The following is a 21,266-nucleotide window of genomic DNA, read 5'->3' as shown; positions in this document are numbered from 1 at the left end:
AAAAAAAAAAAAAAAAAATAACAGGCATAGGCTCAAAATAAAGGGATAGAGGAAGATTTACCAAGCAAATGGAGAGCAAAAAAAAGCAGGAGTTGCAATCCTAGTCTCTAATTAAAAATAGACTTTAAACCAACAAAGATCAAAAGAGACAAAGAAGGACATTACACAATGGTAAAAGGATCAATGCAATAAGCAGAGCTAACGATCCTAAATATATATGTACCCAATACAGGAGCAGCCAGTTATACAAAGCAAGTTCTTAATGACCTACAAAGAGACTTAGACTCCCACACAATAATAGTGGGAGACTTTAACACTCCCCTGTCAATATTAGACAGATCAATGAGACAGAAAATTAACAAGGATATCCAGGACTTGTTTCAGATCTGGACCAAGGAAACCTAATAGACATCTACAGAAATCTCCACCCCAAATCCACAGAATATACATTCTTCTCAGCACCACATCGCACCTATTCTAACACTGACCACATAACTATTCTAACACTGACCACATAATTGGAAGTAAATTACTTCTCAGCAAATGTAAAAGAACAGAAATCATAACAAACAGTCTCAGATAACAGTGCAATCAAATTAGAATTCAGTATTAAGAAACTAATTCAGTACTACACAACTTCATGGAAACTGAACAACTGGCTCTTGAATGTTGACTGGATAAACCATGAAATGAAGGCAGAAATAAAGATGTTCCTCAAAACCAATGAGAATAAATACACAACATACCAGAATCTCTGGGACACATTTAAAGCAGTGTCTAGAGGAAAATTTACAGCAATAAACACCCACATCAGAAGCAAGGAAAGATCTAAAATCAACACCCTATCATCAAAATTGAAAGAGCTAGAGGAGCAGGATCAAAAAAACTCAAAAGCTAGCAGATGACAAGAAATAACTAAGATCAGAGCAGGACTGAAGGAGATAGAGACACAAAAAAACCTACAAAAAAATCAATCAATCCAGGAGCTGGTTTTTTAAAAGATCAACAAAATAGACAATCCACTAGCCAGGTTAATAAAAAAGAAAAGAGAGAAGAATCAAATAGATGCAATAAAAAACGACAAATAAGATATCATCACAGATTCCACAGGAATACAAACTACCATCAGAGATTACTACGAACAACTCTATGCACATAAACCAGTAAACCTGGAAGAAATGGATAAATTCCTGGACACTTGCATCCTCCCAAGCCTAAACCAGGAAGAAGTTGAAACCCTGAATAGACCAATAACAAGGGCTGAAGTTGAGGCAGCAACTAATAGCCTGCCAACCAAAAAAAGCCCAGGTCCAGATGGGTTCACAGCATAATTCTACCTGACATACAAAGAGGAGCTGCTACCACTCCTTCTGAAACTATTCCAAACAATACAGAAAGAGGGAATTCTTCCCAAATCATTTTATGAGACCAACATCATCCTGATACCAAAACCTCGCAGAGACTCAACAAAAAAAGAAAACTTCACGTCAATATCCATGATGAACATAGATGCAAAAATCTTCAATAAAATACTGGCAAACTGATTGCAACAGCATGTCAAAAAGCTTATCTACCACAATCGAGTAGGCTTCATCCTGGGGATGCAAGTCTGGTTCAATATACACAAGTCTATAAATGTAATCCACCACATAAACAGAATCAAAGACAAAAACCACATGATCATCTCAATAGATGCAGAGAAGGCCTTGGACAAAATTCAACAGCCCTATATGCTAAAAACTCTCAACAAACTAGGTACAGATGGAACATATCTCAAAGTAATAAAAGCTATTTACAAACCCACAGCCAATATCATATGGAATGGGCAAAAACTGGAAACATTCCCTTTGAAATCTGGCACTAGACAAGGATGCCCTCTCTCACCACTCTTATTCAATATAGTATTGGAAGTTCTAGCCAGAGCAATCAGGCAAGAAAAAGAAATAAAGTTATTCAATTAGGAAAAGAGGAAGTCAAATTGTCTCTATTTGCAGACGACATGATTGTGAATTTAGAAGACCCCATCATCTCAGCTCAAAATCTCCTTAAAATGATAAGCAACTTCAGCAAAATCTCAGGATACAAAATCAATGTGCAGAAATCACAAGCATTTCTATACACAAATAAAAGACTAAAAGAGAACCAAATCAAGAGCGAACTCCCATTCACAATTGCTACAAAGAGAATAAAATACCTAGGAATGCAACTAACGAAGGATGTAAAGGACCTCTTAAAGGAGAATTACGAACCACTGCTCAAGGAAATAAGGGAGGACACAAACAGATGGAAAAACATTCCATGCTCATGGTTAGGAAGAATCAATATTGTGAAAATGGCCATACTGCCGAAAGTAATTTATAGATTCAACGCTATCCCCATCAAGCTACCTATGACTCTCTTCACAGAACTGGAAAAAAGTCACCTTAAACTTCATACAGAATCAAGAGAGAGCCCAGATAGCCAAGACAATTCTAAGCAAAAAGAACAAAGCTGGAGGCATCATGCTACCTGACTTCAAACTATACTACAAAGCTACAGTAATCAAAGCAGCTTGGTACCAGTACCAAAACAGAGATACAGACCAATGAAATGGAACAGAGGCCTCAGAGGCAATGCCACACATCTACAACCATCTGATCTTCTTTGACAAACCTGACAAAAACAAGCAATGGAGAAAGGATTCCCTGTTTAATAAATGGTATTGGGAAAACTGGCTAGCCATATGCAGAAAGCAGAACCTGGACCCCTTCCTGACACCTTACACTAAAATTAACTCCAGATGGATTAAAGACTTAAACATAAGACCCAACACCATAAAAACCCTAGAAGAAAACCTAGGCAAAACCATTCAGGACATAGGCATAGGCAAGGGCTTCATGACTAAAACACCAAAAGCATTGGCAACAAAAGCCAAAATAGACAAATGGGACCTAATTAAACTCCAGAGCTTCTGTACAGCAAAAGAAACAATCATTAGAGTGAACCGGCAACCAACAGAATAGGAAAAAAATTTTGCAAGCTACACATCTGACAAAGGGCTAATATCCAGAATCTACAAAGAACTAAAACAGATTGGCAAGAAAAAAATAAACCCATTCAAAAGTGGGTGAAGGATATGAACAGACACTTTTCAAATGAAGACAGATGATGCCAACAAACATATGAAAAAATGCTCATCATCACTGGTCAATAGAGAAATGCAAATCAAAACCACATTGAGATACCACCTCACACCAATTAGAATGGCAATCATTAAAAAATCTGGGGACAACAGATGCTGGAGAAGTTGTGGAGAAATAGGAACACTTTTACACTGCTGATGGGAGTGTAAATTAGTTCAACCATTGTGGAAGACAGTGTGGCACTTCCTCAAGGACCTAGAAATACAAATTCCATTTGACCCAGCAATCCCATTACTGGGTATATATCCAAAGGATTATAAATCGTTCTATTATAAAGAGACATGTACACGTATGTTCATTGTGGCACTGTTTACAATAACAAAGACCTGGAACCAACCCAAATGCCCATCAGTGATAGACCAGACAGGGAAAATGTGGCATATATACACCATGCAATACTATGCAGCCATAAAAAACGATGAATTTGTGTCCTTTGTAGGGACATGGATGAATCTGGAAACCATCATTCTCAGCAAACTGACACAAGACGAGAAAATAAAACACCATGTGTTCTCACTCATACGTGGGTGTTGAACGATGAGAACACATGGACACAGGGAGGGGAGCATCACACGCTGGGGTCTGTTGAGGGGAACTAGGGGAGGGACAGTGGGGGATAGGGAGGTCAGGGAGGGATAACATGGGGAGAAATGGCAGATATAGTGATGGGGGATGGAGGCAGCAAACCACATTGCCATGTATGTACCTATGCAATGATTCTGCATGATCTGCACATATACCCCAGAATCTAAAGTACAATAATTAATACATATATTTATAGAAATGCAAATCAAAACCATAATGAGGTAACACTTCACACTCATTAGGATGGCTGTAATTGTTTTTTAAAAAAAGGTAAGTGTTGACAAAATGGAGAAATTGGAATGCTCATACATTGCCAATGGGAACATGAAATGGTGCAGCCACTATGAAAAAGTTTGACAGTTCTTCGAAATATTAAAGATAGAGTTACTACATGACTTAGCAATTCCACTCCCAGGTATAGACTCAAGAGAAATGAAAATGTAAATCCACACAAAAGCATGTACACAAACAGTATAGTGGCATTACTCTTAAGAGCCAAAAAATGGAAATAACCAAAATGTCCATGAACCGATGAATCAAATGTGGTCCATCCATACAATGGAATATTATTCAGCCATAAAAAGATAAGTCCAGATTTATGCTACAACTTCGATGAACCTTGAAAACATTATGCTAAGTCACAGAAGACCACATTTCACGATTCCATTTTTGTGAAATGACGAGAATACGCAAAGCCATGAAGATAGTAGATTCATGGTTGTCAGGGGCTAAGGGGAAAGGAGAGAATGGGGAGTGATTGCTAATGGGCATGGATATTCTTTTAGGATGACAAAAATTAGATCATCATGATGGTTGCATAACTTTGTGAATAAACTAAGAACCACTGAATTGTATATTTAAAAATATGAACTGTGTGCTACATGAATTATATTGCAATAAAGCTGTTATAAAAAAGAGAAAAAGAAAACATTTCTGTATGAACTCCACCAGAAGACCTGACATCTACTCTGGAGAATGTTAAGCCACCACTGACTGAATTAAATTAACATGAAGCTGAAATTAAAGTGGAGTGCTGGTGTAGAACATGGAAGAAAATTGAGCCATCTTTGTCTCTGATAGGCATTAACCCCCACCCCCGCCCCCAGGCTTAATGGGGGCTGGAAGATGGTCAAAGCTCTCAGCGAATGAACAAAATATACTTCCTTTATGGACTGATACCACCAGGACCTGTCCATGTGGGAAAAAAAATCATCTGAAGGAAAGAGCTGCAGAGATTCAGAATGGGACTCTGGCTTCAAAGACAAGTGGCTAACATCACCCACAGAACCTGCTGCTTTTCATTCTACAATAGTGTAAGCAGAAGAAAATCTACAGCAGCATCTGACACCTGCAAGAGCCCAAAAGCAGGGTCATGATGGCTCTTGGGTATTTATTTTAGTGACTGGCCAGGCTCACTTGCGGTCAAGTGACAGGAGCAGGTTTCTGTCCTCAACACTTTCCTCAATTTCACTACAAAGAAACTGAAGCAAGTGATGGCTCTTCTCAAAGCCAAAGTTTTACAGAGAAGGATGGTTTGCCCAGAGCATCATTGTCTCAGTCCCTGGCCATGTCCACAAGTGTCTCCACCCTCCCTCCAATATCCGTTCCAGCTGGTTAGATAAATATAATGGAGGTTCTGCATGTAACCATTCTGTGCTGAGATGACCAACAACAGAAACTCTTTGCAGAGATTTAAAAAGAATCACATACCACACCTACTGAAAGTGTGTCTGTGGGTGAAGGAGCTAGCCATTTGCCCTGGGGGAACAGGAGATAACACAGGCAGAGAGGCAAAATTGCCATTTACAATACTATCTTCTTGCCAGGAAAATCCGGGACAGCACAAGAATGAGGGGTAGGAAACAACAGAAGGTGAGAGGAAGGGAAAGAAATCAAACCAAACCAAAACACCACAGCCTAGGACTTGCCTGCCCTTTTATGTCAGGTTAAGTCCTATAGCTTATAAAGCCTTCTATGTGACTGGGAGACTTGAATCCCATGACAGAGATGAACAAGATAAAACTTAGAACCATGAAATCCTTGTATTGATGTGCATGTAAATGTCAACACATTTACACATCCGCGTACATCTCCGAGCGAGATTCTGACCTCGCTCCTGTTTATGTGGTCTACTTACTTCTGGACTGTTGGATGCGGTTTCACAGTTGCTGCAGAAGCTGGGCCACTTGCAACAGTGGAAGGCTCTTGGTTTTCTGTAGCTTGATTTTCTGGTCTGAATTTCCTACGAATGGGCTTTGATGGTGGCTGAGAATACGGTACATCCTGTGGATTTAAAACAATAGAATTTAAAAGTTAAACATTTAAATGTTCCTTCCACTCTTCTTGCCAGTGTCCCACATTCCTTTAGCCCCAATCCCAAGATCAGGAGGTGCTCCATCTATTGACCCATAGCTCAGCAAGAACTGGGGGGCACAGGCATCAGAGTCCAGTGGTCTTCCCTTTTTTCTTTTACTTTTTAAATGTTTCAAGAAGTCTATTACTTCTTGTCACCTGAAACTCACACAGACCCTGGGTGCATCTCACACCATGGGGCCTTTTCTAACTGAAGACAAGATAGGCTCCTGCCTCACTTTGGAGCCTTTTAAAACCTAAGCTTTGGAAGTTTTTAAAAGTCTTAGTCACATGCTCATCATTCTCCTACCCCCAATTCCTACATAAAGTCAAGAAAAGGAGCCACACTGTATTCTGGAAGGACACAGTTGTTCCACTTCCTTGGAGGACTCTGCCTCACCTGTGCTCCTGAGCCCAAGGCCCACTTTCTCTGAAGGCAGAAGAGCCTGGGAGAAGGACAAGAAGAGGGTGAGGAGATGAATGGAAAGTATGATGAATGATGGGTACTTACTGAGTAAATGACACGTGTCCCAGCAGCATGGCTGGGCAGATGTCAGGTGAAAATGACAGGATGCAAGAGGAAACCATGGTACAAAGACCAAGAAAAAGAGCTACCCCACCCCAAGAGGTGCTCACAGAGGCTTAGCAGGTAAATGGGGTTTTGCTAAATACATGTGTCCCTCCCCACAGCCCTTTATGATCTTGCCAAAAACAGGGCCACCATGTTTAGCTGGGGAGTTAAGAAGGTGAGTATGTACTGTCATATACAAAATGACATCAAGGGTCAAGCCCAGGATTCTTCAGGACCCCAATCTTCACAAAGAACCCATATTCTAGGAAATCTGGATCACTGACATTCATTTCAGGACACAGAAACCTTCAAACAATAGATCTGCCAATAGAGATAAGAAGCCCAGGGGTGGGAATTACAACACCATCTGATAGCATCCTGAGGCTGACCTTACCTTCTTTGAGGGACTACTTTCTGCAGCCTGGGACGGGGCTCTGCTCAGCTGTGGGGGTAACTCGGCCTCCAACACTTGTTCAGACTGTAGCAAGAGATCAGAGAGAGGACAGAAATGCAAAAACACAATCACCTAAATACATAACAAAGAGCACTTAGGAAGATAATCACCAAGGGAAAACTGATTTAGGCCACCTTGCAGCCAAGAATGCTTATGTCTGCTGATCCTTGGGAAAAACCTCCCATAGATGATTCTATACCCTCCCATTCCTCCTTCCCAGATTGTTCAACCTTAGGAAAAGGAATCACGGGAATTTATTCTATAATTGAATATGTGTATGTCTAAAAAGCTAATGCTTTGCAACAACAAACTCTAAAAATAACGAGGCTTATAAAAAAACAGGGTTAGAAAAAAATGATTTTAATTTGAGCACCAACAAAAACAATCATCATTTAAAACACTGTGATGTTTTTAAATGTTAAGTCTCTAATAAAGAAATACTCTATGAACAGTATGAAGAAGAGGTGAGAACTAGCCCCCAGGCCAACCAAAGCCCACACGCTGCTGCATTCCCAGATCCAGCACCTACATTCCACTGCAGTTGCCACCACCATGCCCAAGAGAAAAGCTGAAGGGGACACTAAAGAAGATAAAGCCAAAGTGAGGATGAACCACAGAGAAAATCTGCAAGGTTGTCTGCCAAACCTACTCCTCCAAAGCCCAAGCCTAAAGAAGCCCCTGCAAAGAAGGGAGAGAAGCTAAAGGGGAAAAAGGGAAAAAAGCCCACGCTGGCAAGGAGGGGAATAACCACACAGAAAATGCAGAGGCCAAAACAGAACAGGCACAGAAAGTTGAAGGCACTGGGGATGTCAAGGGAAGCGTGTGCATTTTTGATAACTGTGTACTTCTGGTGACTGTGCAATCTGAAGTACTCATTTTTTATTAAGTTTTATAAAAATGCAGAATTGTTTTTTTCTTTTAAGCCATGTTGTTAGCACACTGAACATGTCATTGTTGTTTTATGGAGAAGTGGCATATGTCACTAACAGTATGTATCTGAAGCTGGACTGATGTGGAGGAAACACCTTTCCCTTCTAGTTTTGTAAGACATCTTCCTGGTTCCCAGGAGGAGGGACTGTCTGACATTGACACACACAGTCACCTTGGCACAAATGCCTTGTGGCACGGAGAAAGAAACTCCTCTTAATGTCCCCCCCCCCTTTGCCTTCAGTATACACTTAACTCCCTCAAACCCTCTCCCTGTTGGGGTCTGGCCCCTAATAACTGGTTACCAGTCAGGCTGGGAATCTGGACTTTCCAGTGAGAACTTTTGAAAGACCAGTGCTCTGTTTCTAGATTGTGGATCTTCAGATAAAGTCCGCCATTTTTGTGTCATTTCCTGAAAGTCAAGGTCAGCTCATGGAAAGTTCTTAAACAACATGTTGAATATGAAATGTCAAGCCTGACTCTGAACTTTCCCTCTTCAGGGCACCAAATGAAGACTTCATTGGGTTTTATTATGGGTTTCTGGTTTTGGAAGCCCATTGAAGGAGGGAGTCTGAAAGTTGTATACTGTTAATGATTGTCATTCATGTCCTGCCTAAAATACCATGATTGTTTACAAAAAGTATTTTTAATAAAGCTGGATACAGTTTGAGGGAAAAAAAAACACTTTAGTAAATATGGCCCTTTACCTTAAAAAAGGAAGAGAGACTGTAGTCAAAGGAGTTATCAGAAGGGTCGAGGGTGTTGAGTGGGATGGAATCAGTGACTAGACTCACAAAAATTGGCAAGGAATGTCACCAAAGCACTTCAAGACAGATCAGGTGCCAATCAGTGAAGTGGAAGAACAGGGTAACTGGGCCTCATGAGCAGCTCCCTATGTCCCCCATTTCCCCCAGTCTTCTGCCTACAGCTATGTTACAGTAGTTTGCTTTCAGCCACTAGTAGCCAGTGATGCCAAAACATTCATGTGCTGAGAAGGAACCCTACATATGAACCAACATGACTTCTACATCATACTGACACCAGTCACCTACTGATCCACAGGTAATTGTCATTACAGAAACACACATTGTAGCACAACAAACTGACTTCACGTGCCCACTTCATCCCTAACCTGGCCTTCTCTAACCTCCTTCAGAGTGTGGCTTCTCCCTCTGACTCCACTGAAATGGCTAGTTCCCAAGGGTGCTAACATACTCCCACATTATGGCTGCCTCTTCCTGTCTTCTCCTCATTGATCTTCTGCCCAGTATAGTGCCTTTGACTACCTTTTTTAAACTCCTGCCCCTGGCATCTGAGAAGCTGCAATCTCCTAACTGCAATAATTCTTTTTCCTGTTTTGACTCTTCTTATCCCTCAAATGTAGGATTTCTCAAAATTCTGTCTTTAGTTCCCCACCCACTTTTCCCTCCCTGTTCATTCTCTCTCAGGGTAATTCCATGTGTTACTACATTTCGTCCCAAGCAACTCCCCATCTCCTCTAAATCTACTATGCAAGCACTCAACATTCCTGATTTCTAGTTCCAACTAGTTCTTATTGCTTTCTCTCTTCCATTAAAGTAACTATATTGTTGTTGTTGTTGTTGTTGTTAATAGGTACTATGATGCATACAACACTTACTATGTGTCATACATTAATCAAAGGGCTTTGCATGGATTATTGCAATTCATCATCATAGCCCTAGGAAGTAGTTATTATCCCCATCTTATTGGTGAAGAAATTGAAGATCAAGAAGTTAAGGAACTCACCCAAAATCACACAAATAGAGTCTGAATGCAGGCCTTGATTTCTATGCAGTCTTAGGTGCTCCCAAGGCCTGGATGTTACTCATTCAAGACATATTTATTAAGCAGCTACTACAGGCAGGCCCTGTGCTAGCACTGGCACTCAAGGATGACCAAGACACAGACCCTGCTTAAGAGAAGCTTGAAGTCTAGTGGGAGCAACAGGGAAGTGACAAAGCCAACTTGCTTCAGTGGACTGTGGAGGGCAAGTATTAGGACTTCAGAAGCACCCAGCCTCATAGGTCTGCAAAGACTCAGGAGCAGTTGATGTCTCAGCTGAGGCCTGGGCTAAAAGAGCAATGTGTGGGAATGGCGAGAAAGACCCAAAAGTAAGCTCACAAAGGGACTCCCATGCTCCAACATCCATAATTTCAGCCGGGGCTACCACAAGAATACTGAGGTCAATCGTCAAGATGAGAAACATAGGAGAAGCAGGAGTGAGGGGAACTTGTCTTTAGGCAGACTGAATTTGAAGTACTTGGGAAACAACTAAGAAAAGCTGTCCAGGAGCCATTCACTGTCAGGAGTCTGGGGAATACAAGCCCTTACCCTACTTTCCCTGGAGGTTCATATAAATGGAGGCATACTCCAAGCTGTATGAGCCAAAAGTCGGCTTTATTAACAGCTAAGAGAGGACCTAGTAACCACCTGAATGCAGGGTCTCCTATGAACCATGCTGAAGAATCCAACTTGAACCTGAGGCCTCTTCTTGCCTTTTACCTGGAAATCTATTGCTTGGAATGTAGTATATGTTCTGGCCAAAGTCTAGGCATATGGCCTCCTGCGAGGACCACAGGTATGCAGTGATATCTTGCAGCAGGTAAGCAGAGAGAGGATAACAGTTTCAGGCTCTCTACCTTTCAGTTAGTTGGTTCTCCTCCATCACCAGGTGGACAGAGAAGTGTTTGCTCTACCACTCCGTTCCCTGGTGAGATGAGCAAAGTCTCCTTGTGGAAATACTGAAGGAGGTGATAAATGGATGCTTTTTCAACATAATGAGGATTCCAAGCACAGCAAAAGTAACAGAGCATCTTTGTTATTGCCTCCTTTTCTCTTAAACATCTCTAAAAACACAAACAATGGGGTAGGGGTTGAGGAAGCAGATGGAGATGTGTCTTAAAATGTTTTTCATTTGCAAATTTATCTTCCTGAAGTTGTATGCAAAGGCCTGGGTTTTCCAGCTCTATATCTGGTAACACACTACTGCATGGTGTTATGTCAGGCTAAATCTGACCATCCATCCCCTAAATTGATTCATCTATCAAGCATTCAGAGGAGCGAATCTCAGAAGTGACCTAGGACACAGGCTTCAGGAAGGTCCCGGAATAAAGCACAGCCTTGACAGAGCCAGACGTTATCCCAGGAAAAGAGATAGGCAAAGATAACCAGCTTTGTGATAAGAAAAACTAAAGATGAGATTGAAGCATGCAAAAGACCCTCTTTACAATAAGCTTTCCTTCATAAAAGTAGTGTGAGGCTTATGTTAGGCTTGGCATGTGGAAAGCAGAATAAGGTTGGGAGGTTTCTTTGCTATTTCTTGAGACTTTTCTAAGTTACCAATTTTTGAAGAATACTCCGAGAAAACAGGGGGCCTCAGTGGTTCTCTTCCTCCTCTGTGTATTTGGGGTTGGGGGGAACAACTCTGACACCATGATAATAGGCCTTGTCCAAAAGTTTTGGTTTTCTGAACTGAAATCCAGTGATTGATTCTCGTGGAAAAAAAAAAACAGATATATGGATTATAATTAATATTGCAAATGGCAGTTCTGCCCTCATGGTTCCATGTGTAACAACACGTACCCAGTCAGGATGTCACAAACCAGAAAAATGTACATTTAGCAAAGAGCTCACTGAAATGTGGGCTAAAGTTCCTTTTAAAAATATATATCTAACATTATAATATTAATACTTCCTTATTCACAAATAGTAAATATACTTTCATTCTAATTTTGCAATGAAAATCCTGTACTTAGAGACTGCTGCCACTCAGGATGTGGCAAATTGTCCTGGGTCTTTGACCATTCCCATGGTTGATGGGATAATATGACCCCTGCTGAGTTGCCTTCCCAGAAATGAACACAGGTCCAGAGAGGCTAGGCATTTCTGTGCATTCATTTATTCAATTACACAGATATTTCTTTAATACCTCTTGTGTGTCAGGGACCATGGTAGCTGCTTGGGACATGAGTAGGGGGAGTTCCGCTGTAGTAGGTGCTACGTTGGCCCAACCTGGGTCACCTTTCCCTGGCTGGCACACCATCCCCCAGCTGCTCTGAGTGTTGGCTACTGAAGACTCATAGCTGTCCTCTTCTCTAGAGACTTATTCTCAACTAATGGGAGCCTATCTCCCACCCCCACCTCCACAGCCTATAATGACTGACTTAGAGAAGGATATAAAAGGCCAGTCCCATCTCAAGCAGGGTTAACTCTATTATGCAATTATGTATCAGAATCCTGCCCATGTGTCAGGCCAAGGTCAGATTTTATCTGAGACTACATCATTGCTTGGCTCCTTCCCCTTCCCTAATTTTTTTCCCTCTCCTCCTGGATTTTTTTCTAAAGAGCACTCCCTCGACAAATCACTTTTCAAGAATCCTCATCTCAGGTTCTACTTCTAGGGAAGTTGACCTGAGATGCTCTGCAACATACTCCCAGGAGAGGGAACCGAAAACACTCTAGTATACTCCTCCTTGTCTCTGTTTCTGTTTCTCTGTCTGCCTGTCTCTCTCTCTCTCTCTCTCTCTCTCTCTCTCTCTCTCTCTTTCTCTCTCTCTCTCTCATACTGCTTGTTGTGGAGACAGTAAGCTGCCACACTGTGAGGATACCCAAGGAGTCCTAACAAGGGGTCCATGCAGCAAAGAAGTGAGGCCTCCTGCCAACAGCCCTGTGAGTGAGCCATCTTAGAAGTGGGTCATCAGCTCCAGTTAAGTCTTCAGCTGACTACAGCCCTGAAAGGTATCTTTACAGAAGTCCCACAAGAGAATGTGACCCGGAACCACCCAGCTAAGTCACTCCCAAGTTTCTGACTGGCAGAGACTTTGAGTTCGTAAACGTCAGTTGTTTTCAGTTTCTGGGGGGGGAAAGGGCATTCTGATATATCCGGAATTTGGGATCTTGCAGGGTGGAGGAAGGGTGAGGAGTGAGGAGAAAAATGGGAGTGCTGAAGCTGGAGAAGGGCAGCAGGGGTTAACACATGGGCTCCTAGACCTGGTTTGTCCTGGGTCATTTGCTAGACACTCAACACCAACCCCGATTTCCATATGCTTCCCTCTGCCACAGCAGGTAGAATCCTGGGAATATCTACTCCTTTTCATAAGTACCTAATTCCTTAAATTAAATCTCTTCTAATAGGAAATACCAAGAGTAGTTTCTGTTTGCCCAACCAGACTGATACATATCCATCCTGAGGATCTGAGCTTATCCTGAGGGGCACAGAGGCCACTGAAGGATTTTAAGTAAGGAAGCAATCTGACTAGAGTTGTATTTTACAAAGGTTATGCTAGATCCAGTGAGTAAAAAGGACTAGAAGCAACTCATACCTGGAGAAAAGGAACCCAATTCAAATGCTGAAGAAGAAAAGATGATGGTCATGTAGGCCAGGTTGGTAGGAAAGGGTTCAGGCTGACTTAAGAGCTACTCAGATTGGAAACTGAAGACGCCCTTGGTGATTTTTGGAATGTTGTAAGTGAAAGAAAAGGACACATGGAACCCAGGTTTGGATCCTGGATAATGGGTAAGTGGTTGAGAGATAAAGTAGTTTAAAGCAAGAGGAAGATATGATGGCAGTATGGAAACAGAATAAAATTAGGCCAATTAATCACAAAGCAGTGCTAGAACAACCCATATATATCTTCTAGTAGCATCTCTGAAGGAGGGTACCAGGAAGCACCAGTTCCATGAATTGTGTACAGCAGGGATTGGCAAACCTTTCTGTAATGGGCAGATGGTGAATATCTTGGGCTTTGAGGGCCAGACTGCCTCTGTAGCCACTTTGTAACTCTGCTGTTGTGCTAAAGCAGCTACAGACAATACAATGAATAAGCACAATTGTGTTCCAATAAACTTTACTTACAAAAACAAGTGGTGGGAGAGATTAGGCCTATGAGCCATAATTTTTCAGCCCCTGGCCTAGGGGGAAGAAGAAACTACAGACAAGCTTAGGAAAGACTGCCTGGTTCATCTCCCCCTTGGAGATTCACTGAGCACATAGCATGTTACACACTCTGAAATTCAGTGAGGTAAAGGAACTCACTTGCTTTTGCTTAACCCATCGGTTTCCAAACTTATTTGGTTTCAACTCCTTATTCTCATGTAACTCCTATTAACATCCTGAAGAACTAATGTTCTGTGGAACACACTTTGAGAAACACTTACTATAGACTGGATTTTAGAGGAACAAAGGAAGAACATTCTATTTGACTTGAATGCCAAATGCCATGTTCCACACCTAACCCTTGGGGAGGTGCATTCTCCACTGTGGTTGGCAGATCCAACTCCAGGGGCCCCTGCTGCACTCCCCTTCCCTCTAGCTTTGGCCTAGAGTATGGAGGCAGGGTGAGAACGAGGTTGCTGCCTGGCCGGAAGAGGCCCCCTTCTCCCTGCCATAGCAGCTGTTGCTGCTGCCGACTACTTCTCTGCATGAATTTATTTACAGGGCTCCTTTAAAACTTCCTGGACAAAAACACAATAAAAATAGTTAATTACAATAGTTAAGGCAGATGAACCTAACATTGATAAATTATGGCTTTTTTAAGGAGTTTAAAACAGTATGTCTCAGATCCCAGTTCCACTGAGGCAGGGTAGCTTTACAAAGATACCACTGGTCCCATCTGAGTCCAGATACTCATCACACTTCTCACCTGAGCCACTGCAAAGACTTCAATGGGTCTTTTTCCAACCTTCAGTTCTAGCCTAGTCTGATCTACCCTACACACCAATGAGAAATTAATCCTGTAAAGCACCATCTAATCAAAATGCTTTTTCTCAAAGCCCTTCACTGGCTCCTCAAGGCCTATGGCACGCAACACAATTCCTCAGCTAGTTAAAGGTCTTCCATCCTCTGGCTCCAATTTATCCCTGCATCATAACTGGGTTAGTTCACCCATATGGAACCTGCTCCAGGCATGTAAATATTCCCTGAATTGGGAGAAGTTTCTCCCCAACTCAATTGTTTGTCCTAGACCCTCTAGGCCAGTGGCTCCCAAATATAACTGGCACAGGATAATTATCTGAGGAACTTTTTATAAATTACAGACTTGTAGATGCTATTCCAGACTTCCCTCATCAGAATCCCCTAGGAATGGAGCATTAGAAACTTGTATTTTAACAAGCTCCCTAGGTGATTTTTATGTAGTCAGCCCAGATCAACACCAGGGACCATTGATGGTCCAAACTCTTCATTTAAGAGATGAGAAAACCTAAGTCTCCAAGGCCCTAGTCTGGGCAAGGCCACAGATGCTCTTGCAATAACTAACTAGGCTTCTTGTTTCTCATCCATTCACCATGGAGGGAATTGTGGTATATGCCACATGGTTCTATAGATAAATATTTGCAGCTGGGCAAAGTCTTCAGCAGTAAGATTTTGTTTCAAAGTCAAATTTGCAACAACAACAACAACAAAAAAGTCAAATCCCACTTAAAAAATGAATAGTCTGGCTGGGCATGGTGGCTCATGCCTGTAATCCCAGCAGTTTGGGAGGCAGATCACTTGACACCAGGAGTTTGAGACAAGCCTAGCCAACATGATGAAACCCTGTTTCTACTAAAAATACAAACATTAGCTGGGTGTGGTGGTGCACTGCTGTAATCCCAGCTACTCAGGAGGCTGAGGCAAGAGAACCCAGGAGGCAAAGGTTGCAGTGGGCCGAAATCTAGCTACTGCACTCCACATTCCAGCATGAGTGACAGAGCAAGACTCTCTAAAAAAAAAAAAAAAAGACAAAAAAAGTCTAACTGTAGAACTTTGCTAAGGTTTGGATAATAGGTAACTTTTTTTTAGGTATGCAATATTGGCAGGTCAGAAGAAGAAACTCAGCTTTGTTTATCATTCAAGGATCCAGGTGGATTCCAAGAATGGGGATCACAAAAGCAGCAGCTAAATTCTAGGCAGATGAGTAGTCAATCCTGCTGCTGCTTCCAGGGCCTTTCCAGCATTCTGTCAGTATTCTAAATATCATTTGGTGCCTAGTTTTCACCTGCTCCCCATCTCAGCTGGGCAAGAACACATCAGAAAGCCATTTGGTAAACCCACTAGTAGAAGACACAGAACCAATGGCCTAGTGCACCACTGTTCCACCCCATCATTCCCCAACCAGGCTCAAAGAGAGGGGTAAACAGAGCCTCAAGAAGGTCCAAAAGACTGAATTCTCAGCAAGAATGATTACTAAAATCCATGACTCAAGTCACCTGTGATGAAACAGGACATGATGAACGAATGGTAAGCACCTGGAGGGCAGGATCTGTTTTGCTTCACTATCATTTTCCTGGTATCTAAGCTGAATGCCAGCAAACAACAGGTCCTCTAATCAATGTGTGGAATAAGCCAGCAATGAACCCAATATTGTTTTGTACTCCACTGAAGAAGAAGTCAGTAATTCATCCCTTAGTAACTGGAGCCACAGAACACAGAACAGTTACAAGGTATAGGCTCTGGAGTCAAACCCAGGTTTTGCACTTGCTCGCTGTGTGAGTTGGTCACATGCTTAGCCTCCCTGAGCTGCAATTTCTTCATCTACAAGGTGGGATAATCCACCTAACTCACAATATTATAAAGATTAAGCAAAATATCTGTCCATAATTACATAATAACTGTTTGACAATGGCAGCTACTATCATCATTAGGATTAAAATTATGATTGGTTTCCCAGGCGTAGTTCCTCCTACTGCAGGCAGCAGCCAATCCTACATAAAGGCATTTTCCCCTTGTGAAAGAGATGAAAACCTAGGCTGAGAAAAATGCTGGCTCCAATTTACATTATAAGCAGATCCCACAAAGCAGGCTATCCACAGTCTAAATCTGTGCTGCTGGGTATTATTGCTACTAATATTGAGGGGGAGAAAATTTTAAAATAAAATCCCTTTCAGACTTTCATGTTTCATGGCTGCCTTGGCATAGATATCTCAGGCAGTTTGCAGTGAACACCTCTGGTGGGGACTCCCCTCAGCAGACCAATCCGACATTAGAGACACTCAGGAAAACACTGATTGAGGGGCTGAGGGACAACTTTGGTGAAAGTGGGTACCAGTGACTATAATGGGCAGCTGGTCACTGGATTTAGCACAAGGCAGAATGCCCTGGAGATTCCTGGAACCCATTAGATTATGGACAACACCCACGAAATAGACCTACTGTTACAACTAAAGTACTCTGAGCATTTTATTTTGGTCTGAAAGACAAACATTTTAACCATGACCTGGGTTTTGTTCTTCTATATCCAATTTCTAGTAATAGAACAGAATTCTGAGTCAAGTCTGAACTGCACTCTCTACCTCACATACCTAAAGCCATATTATAACAACACCTGCAGAGTCAACAACATGAGCCTCAAAGGTAAGGTGATCTAAAGCAGGATTCTCTAGAGACTCATACTCCCCAGGGATGGGGTTGAAGAAAGATGCCTCATGCATGCCTCTTGCCAAACCAAAGAGACCCTTACTAAACAGGTACCCACCAGCAGCACAATTGAAAGGCACCTCGTTATGAGGCCTTTAGAAATCCTTTCTGCTGGGTTCCAATCCCTGACATATATAGGCATGGCAATAATAACAAATGTATATACAAATTTCAAAATGCCTCAGAGTCCTAGCCTATGAACCAATATTTTATCACACTTAAATCTGAATTCCTTTCCTAGTTCCTTTGGTGTGATAGAGTGTTACAGTAACATCCTTTCTGACTTACTAATAGTTCACACTTAGACTGTGATAAATGTCCCCTTTTGGGTTGACATAGCCCTTCCTGCATGAGCCATGTCCATCAGAATAATGTGGCTTTAAAATTTTTCAATTAGAAATAGCTGGCCAGAAAGGGAGCTATAAAAATTATGTTAACAGTTAGGAGCCAGCCATAAAATAAATTCACCATTGATGAGGACGTGGAACTGGAGTGGGAACACCATTAATGGAATGTAAATCAGTACAAACACTTCGTAAAACTGTTTGGCAGTACCTTCTAAAGCTGAACATATGCCTACACTATGACCCAGAAATTCTACTCTGAGGTATATACCCAAGAGAAATGAAAACACTCATCCACTCAACAACTTGGATACAAATGTTCACAGCAACACTATTCATAATTGCCCAAATCTGAAAAGTACAAAACTATCCATCAATAGTAGAAATTAGTGTTGTATTTGCACATACAATGGAATAGTACACAGCAATGATCTCAATTACATTCAACAGTGTGAATAAATGACACAAACATCATTTAATAAAAAGAAGCCAGACAAAGAGTACATACTGCATAATTCCACTTAAAGTATAACACAGGTCCAACTAATTTATGCTGTTAGAAGTCAGAATAGTAGTAACCCTAAGAATAAGAGACAGTGACTAGAAAACAGTACAAGGAGGGCTTCTGGGGTGCTAGCAATATTCTGTTTCTTGATTTGGGTGCTGATTACATGCATGTGTTCTGCTTGTGAAAATTCACTGAGTTGCACATTATTGACGTACAATATGCATGTTGAAGAACAAGTTGCACATTTAATGTGCAACTCAATGGATTTTCACAAGCAGAACACATGCATGTAATCAGCACCGAAATCAAGAAACAGAATATTACTACAACTAACAAAGGATGTAAAACATCTCTTCAAGGAGAACTACAAACCACTGCTCAAGGAAATAAGAGAGGACACAAACAGATGGAAAAACACTCCCTGCTCATGGTGAGGAAGAATGAGTATTGTGAAAATGGCCATACTGCCCAAAGTAATTTATAGATTCAATGCTATCCCCATCAAGTTACCATTGACCTTCTTCACAGAACTAGAAAAAAACCACTTTAAACTTCATATGGAACCAAAACAGAGCCCACATAGCCAAGACAATCCTAAGCAAAAAGAGCAAAGCTGGAGGCATCATGCTACCTGACTTCAAACTATACTACAAGACTACAGTAATCAAAACAGGATGGTACTGGTACCAAAACAGAGATATATACTAATGGAACAGAACAGAGGCCTCGGAAACACCACCACACATCTACAACCATCTGATCTTTGACAAACCTGACAAAAACAAGCAATGGGAAAAGGATTCCCTGTTTAATAAATGGTGTTGGGAAAACTGGCTAGCCATATGCAGAAAGCTGAAACTGGACCCCTTCCTTACACCTTATACAAAAATTAACTCCAGATGGATTAAAGATTTAAACACAAGACCTAACACCATAAAAACCCTAGAAGAAAACCTAGGCAAAACCATTCAGGACATAGGCATAGGCAAGGACTTCATGACTAAAACACCAAAAGCAATGGCAAAAAAAGCCAAAATAGACAGATGGGATCTAATTAAACTTAAGAGCTTCTGCACAGCAAAAGAAACAACCATTAGAGTGAACCAGCAACCAACAGAATGGGGAAAAAAATTTTGCAATCTATCCATCTGAAAAAGGGCTAATATCCAGAATCTACAAAGAACTAAAGTAAGTTTACAAGAAAAAAACAAACTCATTCAAAAGTGGGCAAAGGATATGAACAGACACTTTTCAAAAGAAGACATATATGCGGCCAACAAACATATGAAAAAATGCTCATCATCACTGGTCATTAGAGAAATGCAAATAAAAACCACATTGAGATATCATCTCATGCCAGTTAGAATGGAGATCATTAAAAAATCTGGAGACAACAGATGCTGGAGAGGATGTGGAGAAATAGGAACGCTTTTACACTGTTGGAGAGAGTGTAAATTAGTTCAACCATTATGGAAGACAGCGCAGCAATTCCTCAAGAATCTAGAAATAGAAATTCCATTTGACCCAGCAATCCCATTACTGGGTATTATACCCAAAGGATTATAAATTGCTCTATTATAAAGACACATGCACACATATGTTTGTTGCGGCACTGTTTACAATAGCAAAGACCTGGAACCAACCCAAATGCCCATCAATGATAGACTGGACAAAGAAAATGTGGTACATATACACCACTGAATACTATGCAGCCATAAAATCCGAAGAGTTCATGTCCTTTGTAGAAACATAGATTAATCTAGAAACCATCATTCTCAGCAAACTGACATAAGAACAGAAAATCAAACACCACATGTTTTCACTCATAGGGGGGTGATGAACAATGAGAACACTTGGGCACAGGGAAGAAAACAACACTCACTGGGGTAGGTGTGGGGGAGGGGAGGAGAGGGACAGTGGGGGTGGAGGATGGGGAACAATAACACAGGGAGCAATGGCTGATGTAGGCGCGATGGCGTAGGGGGAGAGGGCGGGGATGGGCTGGAGACAGGAAACCACCATGGCATGTATATACCTATGGAACAATCCTGCAGGATGCGGGATGTGCACATGTACACCAGAGCCCAAAATACAATTTAAAAAAAAAAAAAAAAATCCAGTAGAGCCAATTTTCTGTAATGTCCTTAAAGTGCCACCTAGTGGCACAAGTTAAATGTAAACAAGAGGGAAGTTTCGCCTCTAGCAACTTCAAAAATATGGCCCCATTTCTAACAGCACATTCTGGGATTGGGCTGAAACAGTGCCCTAGACTAAAATTATTGGCATGATACATAAAGAAAAAAGTTCTTGTTGCCTGGCACATAGAATCCTGATACAAGGATTCAGAGGCAAGTGAAGCTGTGTACCACGGAGCATGCTAGTGTTAGTGAGCCGAAGATACACATCTCTCCCCAACTCCACTTGCAGTCAGCATGGTGGGAGCATTCACAAAACAGACAGCAACAAGGGCTGCAAATTGGGGCTTTCCCCCAACCCGCAGAGGAGAAGGTTTATCAACACACTACTGATACCTACAAAATCTGCTGGGCAGAGCAGGGTATTTAGGAGGGAGTTGGGAAGAAAAATTCCTTTACCCTGTTTTCTCTGGACAGGCTTGTTTCCTTCTTCCCCTCCTTCAAGGTGCACTACTGTGGTGAGGCCTAGTCTGGCTTCTTTTAATTATGCTTGCAAAACAGAGATGGGGAGGCCTATCCACTGCAAACCTTTGAAGCTGCCAGTTGTATGAAAGATACTGCTCAGAGTTTTCCTAGTAAAGTCTGAAAGACAGATCATCTCGGTGAAAGGTCCTCAAGGAAAAATCAGAAACCATAGGCATGTGATCCTTGATATAAGAGCAGGAGGGTTAAAGGCTGATGGGGAGGCCTATCCATCTGTCCATTGATTCTTCTCATTGCCATTCTTTTGATC

At 41.7% G+C, this 21,266-nt stretch overlaps 1 protein-coding gene across 2 annotated transcripts in view; it reads right to left on the bottom strand.

Moving 5' to 3' along the window:
• The window catches only part of REPS2 (RALBP1 associated Eps domain containing 2), a 226,047-nt gene that overhangs the window by 14,534 nt on the left and 190,247 nt on the right, over positions 1–21,266 (bottom strand). For both annotated transcript variants that reach the window (XM_017537476.2, XM_017537477.2), the window contains exons 17-18: positions 7,085–7,168; positions 5,905–6,050 (exon numbers count right to left, since the gene is read on the bottom strand). In XM_017537476.2, coding sequence (XP_017392965.1) covers positions 5,905–6,050; positions 7,085–7,168 — 230 coding nt within the window. The remainder of the gene's footprint in view (positions 1–5,904; positions 6,051–7,084; positions 7,169–21,266) is intronic.

Source organism: Cebus imitator, unplaced genomic scaffold, assembly GCF_001604975.1.
Source record: "Cebus imitator isolate Cc_AM_T3 unplaced genomic scaffold, Cebus_imitator-1.0 Scaffold103, whole genome shotgun sequence".
Taxonomy (NCBI): domain Eukaryota; kingdom Metazoa; phylum Chordata; class Mammalia; order Primates; family Cebidae; genus Cebus; species Cebus imitator.
Note: the sequence above shows the minus strand (reverse complement) of the source record. Positions and strands in the feature narration are given on the sequence as shown.